Consider the following 13896-nt stretch of genomic DNA (forward strand, 5'->3'; position numbering starts at 1 on the left):
ACATACTACTAAATACAACTATTAACATACTACTCACATACATTTAACATACTACTTACTACTCACATACTGTACTACTCAAATACTACTACTTAGAATGCATGCTAACAGGTTGCAGATTACTTAGAATGCATGCCAACAGATTGCAGATTACTTAGAATGCATGCTAACAGATTGCAGATTACTTAGAATGCATGCCAACAGATTGCAGACAAAGTAGTACACTAGAGTAGATATGTGGCCAGAGCCTTAGAGGAAGTGCAAAGGGGAGGCTTGATCAGTTTGTCAGCGTCAGCAGAGTAGGCTACCCTGTAATTTTTATAGTATTTAAAAAGATTCTACTAATGTCTCCATTCATATAAAGTGTAGTAGAATTACATGAAATGTTTTTTATAAAAGGCCAACATGAAATGCAGGGTGATAGCCTAGTCTTACATTTTAGTAATTTAGCAGACGGTCTTATCCAGAGCGACTTACAGTAGTGAATGCATACATTTCATATATTTTTTGCTTTTCCCCCCGTACTGGTCCCCCATGGGAATCGAACCCACAACCCTGGTGTTGCAAACACTATGCTCTACCAACTGAGCCACACGGGACCAAATTAAAGAACCAAATTAACTCTATGTTAGCGGTGAGTGGGTCAGCTGTTTGTTTCTCCAGCGGGGCAGCTGTTTGTTTCTCCAGCGGGGCAGCTGTTTGTTTCACCAGCGGGGCAGCTGTTTGTTTCTCCAGCGGGGCAGCTGTTTGTTTCTCCAGCGGGGCAGCTGTTTGTTTCTCCAGCGGGGCAGCTGTTTGTTTCTCCAGCGGGGCAGCTGTTTGTTTCTCCAGCGGGGCAGCTGTTTGTTTCACCAGCGGGGCAGCTGTTTGTTTCTCCAGCGGGGCAGCTGTTGGTTTCTCCAGCGGGGCAGCTGTTGGTTTCACCAGCGGGCAGCTGTTTGTTTCTCCAGCGGGGCAGCTGTTTGTTTCTCCAGCGGGGCAGCTGTTTGTTTCACCAGCGGGGCAGCTGTTTGTTTCACCAGCGGGGCAGCTGTTTGTTTCTCCAGCGGGGCAGCTGTTTGTTTCTCCAGCGGGGCAGCTGTTTGTTTCTCCAGCGGGGCAGCTGTTTGTTTCTCCAGCGGGGCAGCTGTTTGTTTCACCAGCGGGGCAGCTGTTGGTTTCTCCAGCGGGGCAGCTGTTGGTTTCTCCAGCGGGGCAGCTGTTGGTTTCACCAGCGGGGCAGCTGTTTGTTTCACCAGCGGGGCAGCTGTTTGTTTCTCCAGCGGGGCAGCTGTTTGTTTCACCAGCGGGGCAGCTGTTTGTTTCTCCAGCGGGGCAGCTGTTTGTTTCTCCAGCGGGGCAGCTGTTTGTTTCTCCAGCGGGGCAGCTGTTTGTTTCTCCAGCGGGGCAGCTGTTTGTTTCTCCAGCGGGGCAGCTGTTGGTTTCTCCAGCGGGGCAGCTGTTTGTTTCTCCAGCGGGGCAGCTGTTTGTTTCACCAGCGGGGCAGCTGTTTGTTTCACCAGCGGGGCAGCTGTTTGTTTCTCCAGCGGGGCAGCTGTTGGTTTCTCCAGCGGGGCAGCTGTTGGTTTCTCCAGCGGGGCAGCTGTTGGTTTCTCCAGCGGGGCAGCTGTTGGTTTCTCCAGCGGGGCAGCTGTTGGTTTCTCCAGCGGGGCAGCTGTTTGTTTCTCCAGCGGGGCAGCTGTTTGTTTCTCCAGCGGGGCAGCTGTTTGTTTCTCCAGCGGGGCAGCTGTTTGTTTCTCCAGCGGGGCAGCTGTTTGTTTCTCCAGCGGGGCAGCTGTTTGTTTCACCAGCGGGGCAGCTGTTTGTTTCTCCAGCGGGGCAGCTGTTTGTTTCTCCAGCGGGGCAGCTGTTTGTTTCTCCAGCGGGGCAGCTGTTTGTTTCTCCAGCGGGGCAGCTGTTTGTTCACTCGTACCCGCCCACAATTGCTAATAACCCATCCGCAACCGCTCAACTATATGTGATAAAGTGAAAATCTGAGGCCAGCACCATATATAGAACATGCACTAATAGGCTACGGCTCAAAGGCAGAACGATTTTTTTGACAGGGGGTGCAGGATTTCTTGTTGCCTGATTTTAGATATGTTTCTGCTTATAAATATCCGACATTTTGGTAGGCTATTTGTTAGTCAACTTGTCTATAATTAGATACATGTAGCTTATCTTTTGTCATTATACGTTGCCCTGGACGACTAAATAAACCCGGGAAAGCTTTTCTGTGCAAAATGTCCAAATGACATCAGTTTGACTGGTTGTAAGGAAAAATAATGCTGTGAAAACTACCAAAGATTTCAGTTCGGCTACGATGCATATTTTATGTCATTGAAATACTATCAGCTTTTATGATAAAGACAGAACCTCTACAGATGGTATCTGTGCTTCTACACCTGCATTGCTTGCCGTTTGGGGTTTTAGGCTGGGTTTCTGTACACTACTTTGAGATATCAGCTGATGTAAGAAGGGCTATATAAATACATTTGATTTGATATCTAATTGAGCATTGCATTCTCTCAAGATGCAGAAATAAGTAAATAATATTTTGCCACTCCTGTTACCAAGTCCAAATGCTGCCTACATTTAGGTCTATCATTTTACTGCAAGAAATGGTTAATTCTACAGGAGTTAATATGAAGGCTCTGTGACAGGTTATAGACCTACAGTCATCATCCAGATTTCAGTTTCCATTTATCCCGTCTGAACAGTAGGCTACAGTTCCCTTGACATGACATAGGTCTATTTTGAAGTCTGGTCTTGTGACTGTGGAATTTGTAATAGCAGCGCCTCACAATCATCACACACACACACACACAACATAGCTGGCAGTGCTATCATCCTGTTTTACCACTTCACCAAATATTTTCAACTCTCCTTCCGCAGCTTTTTGTCTTATTGAAATAAACTCTGACAATGTACTCTTTGCCTCCGTGGACTGATGTTCATTTTTTACGCCCAGTTCCCAAAAACATTATAAGTCGATTGGCTGTGTTGTCTATTTGGAGCGTGTACAGTTAAGCCCTGAAGTTTAGGTTCATGCACTAAAACCCGACTAAGATAGCCTTAAATAATGAAAGAAAAACATCAACCTTGCCTATAAATATAAATCGCACAAGAATGATATATTCATGGATTTTTTTAAGGTATTCTCTTTATTCAACCCATAGCCACACAATATTTAAAGACCTTAAACCCGTCCGCCGTTTGGATATAACCGCCGGGGACTATGTGTTACGAGTCAATCCCTGCATCACTAGTCTACGCCACTTTGAACAGTCTTGTTTTGCAAACAGTGATTGAGTTAGGCATAAACAATAACTATTCAATTTACTCACAGTATGAATAGTAGGCTATCTTACATAAGTCTGCAAAATGACAGTTTGCATGGAACACTTAATTATAAAGTTGCATGTTTATGGTTGAAAATTAGCTTTGAGCCGCCTACGTCAAAAGGTATTGCATGTTAAAATGTATATGACAAACCTTTACTAGACCTAGGCTACTATATCCATAAACATCATATATTAAATTAATACGGATCTATATGGAATTCTATGATTTCACCTCCTAGACTACTAGGTCCATAAACATCATATATTAAATTAATACAGATCTATATGGAATTCTATGATTTCACCTCCTGACTACTAGGTCCATAAACATCATATATTAAATGAAAACAGATCTATATGGAATTCTATGATTTCACCCCCAGACTACTAGGTCCATAAACATCATATATTAAATTAATACGGATCTATATGGATTCTATGATTTCACCTCCTAGACTACTAGGTCCATAAACATCATATATTAAATTAATACAGATCTATATGGAATTCTATGATTTCACCTCCTAGACTACTAGGTCCATAAACATCATATATTAAATGAATATGGATCTATATGGAATTCTATGATTTCACCTCCTAGACTACTAGGTCCATAAACATCATATATTAAATTAATACGGATCTATATGGAATTCTATGATTTCAACTCCTAGACTACTAGGTCCATAAACATCATATATTAAATTAATACAGATCTATATGGATTCTATGATTTCACCTCCTGACTACTAGGTCCATAAACATCATATATTAAATGAAAACGGATCTATATGGAATTCTATGATTTCACCCCAGACTACTAGGTCCATAAACATCATACATTAAATTAATACGGATCTATATGGAATTCTATGATTTCACCTCCTAGACTAGTAGGTCCATAAACATCATATATTAAATTAATACAGATCTATATGGATTCTATGATTTCACCTCCTGACTACTAGGTCCATAAACATCATATATTAAATTAATACGGATCTATATGGAATTCTATGATTTCACCTCCTAGACTACTAGGTCCATAAACATCATATATTAAATTAATACGGATCTATATGGAATTCTATGATTTCACCTCCTAGACTACTAGGTCCATAAACATCATACATTAAATGAATACGGATCTATATGGAATTCTATGATTTCACCTCCTAGACTACTAGGTCCATAAACATCATATATTAAATTAATACGGATCTATATGGAATTCTATGATTTCACCTCCTAGAGTACTAGGTCCATAAACATCATACATTAAATGAATACGGATCTATATGGAATTCTATGATTTCACCTCCTAGACTACAAGGTCCATAAACATCATATATTAAATTAATACGGATCTATATGGAATTCTATGATTTCACCTCCTAGACTACTAGGTCCATAAACATCATATATTAAATGAATACGGATCTATATGGAATTCTATGATTTCACCTCCTAGACTACTAGGTCCATAAACATCATATATTAAATTAATACGGATCTATATGGAATTCTATGATTTCACCTCCTAGACTACTAGGTCCATAAACATCATATATTAAATTAATACAGATCTATATGGATTCTATGATTTCACCTCCTGACTACTAGGTCCATAAACATCATATATTAAATGAAAACGGATCTATATGGAATTCTATGATTTCACCCCCAGACTACTAGGTCCATAAACATCATACATTAAATTAATACGGATCTATATGGAATTCTATGATTTCACCTCCTAGACTAGTAGGTCCATAAACATCATATATTAAATTAATACGGATCTATATGGAATTCTATGATTTCACCTCCTAGACTACTAGGTCCATAAACATCATATATTAAATTAATACGGATCTATATGGAATTCTATGATTTCACCTCCTAGACTACTAGGTCCATAAACATCATATATTAAATTAATACAGATCTATATGGATTCTATGATTTCACCTCCTGACTACTAGGTCCATAAACATCATATATTAAATGAAAACGGATCTATATGGAATTCTATGATTTCACCCCCAGACTACTAGGTCCATAAACATCATACATTAAATTAATACGGATCTATATGGAATTCTATGATTTCACCTCCTAGACTAGTAGGTCCATAAACATCATATATTAAATTAATACGGATCTATATGGAATTCTATGATTTCACCTCCTAGACTACTAGGTCCATAAACATCATATATTAAATTAATACGGATCTATATGGAATTCTATGATTTCACCTCCTAGACTACTAGGTCCATAAACATCATATATTAAATTAATACAGATCTATATGGAATTCTATGATTTCACCTCCTAGACTACTAGGTCCATAAACATCATATATTAAATGAATACGGATCTATATGGAATTCTATGATTTCACCCCCAGACTACTAGGTCCATAAACATCATACATTAAATTAATACGGATCTATATGGAATTCTATGATTTCACCTCCTAGACTACTAGGTCCATAAACATCATATATTAAATGAATACGGATCTATATGGAATTCTATGATTTCACCTCCTAGACTACTAGGTCCATAAACATCATATATTAAATTAATACAGATCTATATGGAATTCTATGATTTCACCTCCAAGACTACTAGGTCCATAAACATCATATATTAAATTAATACAGATCTATATGGATTCTATGATTTCACCTCCTGACTACTAGGTCCATAAACATCATATATTAAATGAAAACGGATCTATATGTAATTCTATGATTTCACCCCCAGACTACTAGGTCCATAAACATCATACATTAAATTAATACGGATCTATATGGAATTCTATGATTTCACCTCCTAGACTAGTAGGTCCATAAACATCATATATTAAATTAATACGGATCTATATGGAATTCTATGATTTCACCTCCTAGACTACTAGGTCCATAAACATCATATATTAAATTAATACGGATCTATATGGAATTCTATGATTTCACCTCCTAGACTACTAGGTCCATAAACATCATATATTAAATTAATACAGATCTATAAGGATTCTATGATTTCACCTCCGTACTACTAGGTCCATAAACATCATATATTAAATGAAAACGGATCTATATGGAATTCTATGATTTCACCCCCAGACTACTAGGTCCATAAACATCATACATTAAATTAATACGGATCTATATGGAATTCTATGATTTCACCTCCTAGACTAGTAGGTCCATAAACATCATATATTAAATTAATACGGATCTATATGGAATTCTATGATTTCACCTCCTAGACTACTAGGTCCATAAACATCATATATTAAATTAATACGGATCTATATGGAATTCTATGATTTCACCTCCTAGACTACTAGGTCCATAAACATCATATATTAAATTAATACAGATCTATATGGAATTCTATGATATCACCTCCTAGACTACTAGGTCCATAAACATCATATATTAAATGAATACGGATCTATATGGAATTCTATGATTTCACCCCCAGACTACTAGGTCCATAAACATCATACATTAAATTAATACGGATCTATATGGAATTCTATGATTTCACCTCCTAGACTACTAGGTCCATAAACATCATATATTAAATTAATACGGATCTATATGGAATTCTATGATTTCACCTCCTAGAGTACTAGGTCCATAAACATCATATTTTAAATTAATACGGATCTATATGGAATTCTATGATTTCACCTCCTAGACTACTAGGTCCATAAACATCATACATTAAATGAATACGGATCTATATGGAATTCTATGATTTCACCTCCTAGACTACTAGGTCCATAAACATCATATTTTAAATTAATACGGATCTATATGGAATTCTATGATTTCACCTACTAGAGTACTAGGTCCATAAACATCATATATTAAATTAATACGGATCTATATGGAATTCTATGATTTCACCTCCTAGACTACTAGGTCCATAAACATCATACATTAAATGAATACGGATCTATATGGAATTCTATGATTTCACCTCCTAGACTACTAGGTCCATAAACATCATATATTAAATTAATACGGATCTATATGTAATTCTATGATTTCACCTCCTGACTACTAGGTCCATAAACATCATATATTAAATTAATACGGATCTATATGGAATTCTATGATTTCACCTCCTAGACTACTAGGTCCATAAACATCATATATTAAATTAATACGGATCTATATGGAATTCTATGATTTCACCTCCTAGACTACTAGGTCCATAAACATATATTAAATTAATACGGATCTATATGGAATTCTATGATTTCACCTCCTAGACTACTAGGTCCATAAACATCATATATTAAATTAATACGGATCTATATGGAATTCTATGATTTCACCTCCTGACTACTAGGTCCATAAACATCATATATTAAATTAATACAGATCTATATGGAATTCTATGATTTCACCTCCTAGACTACTAGGTCCATAAACATCATATATTAAATTAATACGGATCTATATGGAATTCTATGATTTCACCTCCTAGACTACTAGGTCCATAAACATCATATATTAAATTAATACGGATCTATATGGAATTCTATGATTTCACCTCCTAGACTACTAGGTCCATAAACATCATATATTAAATTAATATGGATGTCACGACACCGACGGATGGTGGCGCCCCTCCTTGGCCGGGCGGAGCTATCTTAACATCTCGTATATCCCAGGTTCCCGGAACACTAAGGCCGACGCACTGTCTCATCTCCATGACGCCGAGGAACGGTCCACCGATCCCACTCCCATACCTCCAGCCTCCTGCCTGGTGGCACCGGTGGTCTGGGAGGTGGACGCGGACATCGAGCGGGCGTTACGGACGGAGCCTACTCCTCCGCAGTGTCCAGTGGGTCGTAAGTACGTTCCGCTCGGTGTTCGCGATCGTCTGATTCGGTGGGCTCACACGCTTCCCTCCTCGGGTCACCCAGGGGTTGAGCGGAGAGTGTGTGGTCTTAGTGGGAGATACTGGTGGCCCACCTTGGTGAGGGACGTGAGGCACTATGTCTCCTCCTGTTCGGTGTGCGCTCAGAGTAAGGCTCCCAGGCACCTGCCTAGAGGGAAATTACAGCCCCTCCCGGTTCCACAACGACCATGGTCCCACCTGGCGGTGGATTTCCTGACCGATCTCCCGCCGTCTCAGGGCAACACTACGATCCTGGTCGTTGTGGACCGGTTCTCTAAGTCCTGCCGTCTGCTTCCGTTACCCAGTCTTCCTACGGCCCTGCAGACCGCGGAAGCCTTATTCACCCACGTCTTCCGGCACTACGGGGTGCCCGAGGATATCGTCTCAGATCGAGGCCCCCAGTTCACGTCCCGAGTGTGGCGGGCGTTTATGGAGCGACTGGGGGTTTCGGTCAGTTTGACCTCGGGGTTTCACCCCGAAAGTAATGGGCAGGTGGAAAGGGTAAACCAGGAGGTGGGCAGGTTCCTGCAGTCCTACTGCCAGGACCAGCCAGGGGAGTGGGCAAGGTTCGTGCCATGGGCCGAAATGGCTCAGAACTCTTTGCTCCACTCCTCTACCAACATGTCACCATTCCAATGTGTGTTGGGTTATCAGCCGGTCCTGGGGCCATGGCATCAGAGCCAGACGGAGGCCCCTGCAGTGGAGGAATGGGTTCAGCGCTCAAGGGAGACCTGGGACGCAGTGCAGGAATCCCTGGAACGAGCCAGGGAGCGACAAAAGGCGAGCACTGACCGGCACCGCAGCGAGGCCCTCGTGTTCACCCCAGGGGAGAGAGTCTGGCTCTCGACCCGGAACCTGCCCCTCCGCCTGCCCTGCCGGAAGCTGGGTCAGCGGTTTGTGGGGCCATTTAAAGTCCTGAGGAGAATAAACGAGGTGTGTTACAGATTACAACTCCCTTCTTATTATCGTATTAACCCCTCATTTCATGTGTCTCTCCTCAGGCCGGTGGTAGCTGGTCCGCTGCAGGAAAATGAGGTACGGGAGGTCCCTCCACCCCCCCTGGACATCGGGGGGCCCCCGGCGTACACAGTCCGGTCCATCTTGGACTCCAGACGCCGGGCGAGGGGCCTGCAGTACCTCGTGGACTGGGAGGGGTACGGCCCGGAGGAGAGGTGCTGGGTACCGGTGGAGGACATATTGGACCCAGCGCTCATCCGGGAGTTCCACAGCCTCCATCCGGATCGCCCTGCGCCTCGCCCTCCAGGGCGTCCTCGAGGCCGGTGTCGGCGTGCTGCGGGAGCCGCGCGTCAGGGGGGGAGTACTGTCACGACACCGACGGATGGTGGCGCCCCTCCTCGGCCGGGCGGAGCTCGGCGGTCGTCGTCGCCGGCCTACTAGCTGCCATCGATACTTTTTTGTTTCACTTTCTGTTGGTTAGGTCTAGGTAGGCACGCACCTGTTTTGGGTTAGTCATTAGTAGGGGGGGGGTTATTTAGTTTAGCGTAGGATGTCTGTGTTTGTGCGTGATTATGTTTCTTGTCCGTTTAATGTGCTTGAGGAACGTGTGCTGGTTTTCCTCTGCCTGTGGTTGGTTTCGTTGTGTTCACCACCACAGAAGTATTTAAGGGCTGCGTCCCTATTTTTTTGGCGACCACATCCATTTTTTTGAATAAAGAAGTGTGGTCAAGAATTCTCTGTCTCCTGCGCCTGACTCTACCTCTCCTGCTTTCTTGAGCCAGCCCGTGACAACGGATCTATATGGAATTCTATGATTTCACCTCCTAGACTATATAAAAAAATATAATTCTGCATGCACTTGGGTGTCCTGTATTACTTTCACCCCTGTGCAGGCCACACCCCCATTATTTAGCTGTCTAGAAACAATTACATGACTTTTTGTTCAACTCTTATCTGTGAATCTAGCTTTAGGTGTGTTTGATGTTATAACGGTTACACAGGACTTTGTGGTCTAACATGAAACACCTAGTCATAGTAGTTCTGAGTTCATGAGTCTTTGTAGTTTATTTTTTGAAACCTGCAAATGGCTCGTACTGTTAAGGGGTTCCGGTGATTTCTCCCTGTAGGTGAGTCACAGTCATCTTTGTTGAAGCCCTCTATCGCTCAGTGATCATTTGAGGATTATGACATTCTATTCAGCGTAACACGGAATCAGCGGCATCATGTGGGAAAGAGCCCTGGCTGGCAGTTAAAGTTCATGACACTCATGAATCACTCAAGATGTTTAGTGATGGTGTCATTACAAGCGGCTCTGAGGTCACACAGCTAAAGGCAAAAAACAGACATGTCCTTTTGTGGCTCTGTGAACCCATTGCTCTGTGAACCCATTGCTGTGTGAACCCATTGCTCTGTGAACACATTGCTCTGTGAACCCATTGCTCTGTGAACCCATTGCTCTGTGAACCCATTGCTCTGTGAACCCTTTGCTCTGTGACCCATTGCTCTGTGAACCCATTGCTGTGTGAACCCATTGCTGTGTGAACCCATTGCTGCGTGAACCCATTGCTCTGTGAACCCATTGCTCTGTGAACCCATTGCTGTGTGAACCCATTGCTCTGTGAACCCATTGCTCTGTGAACCCAGTGCTCTGTGAACCCATTGCTCTGTGAACCCATTGCTCTGTGAACCCATTGCTGTGTGAACCCTTTGCTCTGTGAACCCATTGCTCTGTGAACCCTTTGCTCTGTGAACCCATTGCTCTGTGAACCCATTGCTGTGTGAACCCATTGCTGTGAAAAGAAAAGCTGTATACTATCAGAAACAATAGTTCTACATTTCATAAATACCAACATTTCGACAGCAAGCTGCCTTCATTAGAGTTTAAAGGCTGTGAACCCAGCTGTGCTGTCACGAGGTTTGCACAGCAAAAACCCTGTCTATAAATGATCAAATAATATCTCAGTTCTGCAACCTGCAAATACCAGATACTGTCATTGGATTTCCTATTTTTGCAACATGCAAAGTTTCGGTACGATCATGAGGTTCCCATTGTAGCAACCTACAAAGACCGGATACTGTTATGGTGCCTACCATTGTTGTAACTGTTCAAGTACCTGCCATTGTTACAACCTGCAAAACTTCCGGCAATTTTACTAGAATTCCGAGGTTTTCTATAAATCCCGGGTTGGCATATACCAGATTTATTTCCAGATTTTCCTCCTGATTCCAGCAATCTTCTAACCAGGATGTCTGGAAAACCTGGGAATGTTGGGGAAAGGCACAGAGGATTTTTGCAACCCTGGTAGCAACCTGCAAAGCCCTTGCTCTTCTATGGGGCCTCTCTCCTCAGTGAGTCTTACTCTGAAGGCTTATATGAGATGTACAGCACATAGCACCTACAGGTCCTGCACGCTCTACAGTGTCCACAGTGAGACAGTATACAAGGAGGGGTGAGATGTTTGGCATGAGGTCTCCACAGTGAGTCTTACCCTGAAGGTTTGTCCCAGTCGTCTTCACTGAAGCCCCCGTCACTGAAAGGGTAGTTCTTAATACGACGGGCCGGGGGTGGGGGGCTGGTCCTCTGCTTGGCACTCCTCCACTCATGGGGGTGCAGGGCGATGCCTGCTGCCTGGTGGTTGTAGGGCCCTGCAGAAGGGGTGTTGGTAGAGGTGAGGGTGGGAAGTGAGGGAGAAAGGGAGAAAGGGGATTAGGTAGAATAAAAATGACAATTTGGAGTGACAGGTCCATTAGAATTACTTGTGTACAAACCTATTGGGCTGGAAGGACCATGACGAAGAGTTGGATACACAAAGTATATCACCATAGATATATCAACTATAGAACCATAGATATATCAACTATAGAACCATAGATATATCAACTATAGAACCATAGATTATATCAACTATAGAACCATAGATATATCAACTATAGAACCATAGATATATCAACTATGGAACCATAGATATATCAACTATAGAACCATAGATATATCAACTATGGAACCATAGATTATATCAACTATAGAACCATAGATATATCAACTACAGAACCATAGATATATCAACTATAGAACCATAGATTATATCAACTATAGAACCATAGATATATCAACTATAGAACCATAGATATATCAACTATAGAACCATAGATTATATCAACTATAGAACCATAGATATATCAACTATAGAACCATAGATATATCAACTGTAGAACCATAGATATATCAACTGTAGAACCATAGATATATCAACTATAGAACCATAGATTATATCAACTATAGAACCATAGATATATCAACTATAGAACCATAGATATATCAACTGTAGAACCCCAGATATATCAACTATAGAACCATAGATATATCAACTGTAGAACCACAGATATATCAACTATAGAACCATAGATATATCAACTATAGAACCATAGATATATCAACTGTAGAACCATAGATATATCAACTATAGAACCATAGACATATCAACTATAGAACCATAGATTATATCAACTATAGAACCATAGATATATCAACTATAGAACCATAGATATATCAACTATAACACCATAGATATATCAACTATAGAACCATAGACATATCAACTATAGAACCATAGATATATCAACTATAGAAACATAGATATATCAACTATAGAACCATAGATATATCAACTATAGAACCATAGATATATCAACTATAGAACCATAGACATATCAACTATAACACCATAGAGTCTATGCTGCCCTGTGGGGTCAAACCTTGGATGTCGTAGCCGGCATCGATGCCGGAGACGTCCCAGGACATGGTGTTACCAATCATTAACTCTAACCACAACCCGAACCCTGGTCTCACCATGTCAACCACTAGTCTTTACCTTGGCTGCCATAGCCGGCGTCGATGCCGGATCCGTCCCAGGACTCCATGGCAGAGTCCACACTGGGAATGGTGGTAGAGTAAATCTCTGACAGCTTGTTGGTCTTCTGAGAGTCTGTCATGTCTGATACATCCTCCGTGTCACTCAAATCATTCTCCATCTCTCCATCCTTCTTCTTCTCCTCGTCTGCCACTGGAAGGAGGAAGTAGAGGAACATCTGTTCAGAGAAGGCTCTGCGTTTTATCGGGGCACATGGCCTATGTTTAACAGTAGTGTACTGTGTAGGGAATAGGGTGCCATAGGGCTCTGGTCTAAAGGAGTGTACGATGTAGGGAATAGGGTCTAAAGTAGTGCACTATGTAGGGAATAGGGTGCCATAGGGCTCTGGTCTAAAGGAGTGCACTATGTAGCGAATAGGGTGCCATTTGGGATGCTGATTAAGTTATTAATAAACTATGTTCTCATACGAGAGACGTCGAAGGGTGGGAGGAAAATACCAAACCCCAATTGGTTCTTCAAAAGGTTCTTTGAGGATCCATTAAAAGGGGTGCTGTGAAGAACTTATTCGGGTTTCCCCACAGTTTCAATTTAAAGATCCCCTAAAGGATGATCCCCTAAAGGATGATCCCCTAAAGGATGATCCCCTAAAGGATGATCCAGGATGATCCCCTAAAGGATGATCCCCTAAAGGATGATCCCCTAAAGGATGATCCCCTAAAGGATGATCCAGGATGATCCCCTAAAGGATGATCCCCTAAAGGATGATCCCCTAAAGGATGATCCCCTAAAGGATGATCCAGGATGATCCC

General features: G+C 41.9%; 1 protein-coding gene across 2 annotated transcripts in view; it reads right to left on the reverse strand.

The window, feature by feature from the left end:
* Positions 1 to 13896, reverse strand: part of LOC106566197 (glutamate receptor-interacting protein 2) — a 173995-nt gene that overhangs the window by 21714 nt on the left and 138385 nt on the right. For both annotated transcript variants that reach the window (XM_045691958.1, XM_045691957.1), the window contains exons 19-20: positions 13088 to 13279; positions 11705 to 11861 (exon numbers count right to left, since the gene is read on the reverse strand). In XM_045691958.1, coding sequence (XP_045547914.1) covers positions 11705 to 11861; positions 13088 to 13279 — 349 coding nt within the window. The remainder of the gene's footprint in view (positions 1 to 11704; positions 11862 to 13087; positions 13280 to 13896) is intronic.

Source organism: Salmo salar, chromosome ssa12 (assembly GCF_905237065.1).
Source record: "Salmo salar chromosome ssa12, Ssal_v3.1, whole genome shotgun sequence".
NCBI classification, from domain to species: Eukaryota; Metazoa; Chordata; class Actinopteri; order Salmoniformes; family Salmonidae; genus Salmo; species Salmo salar.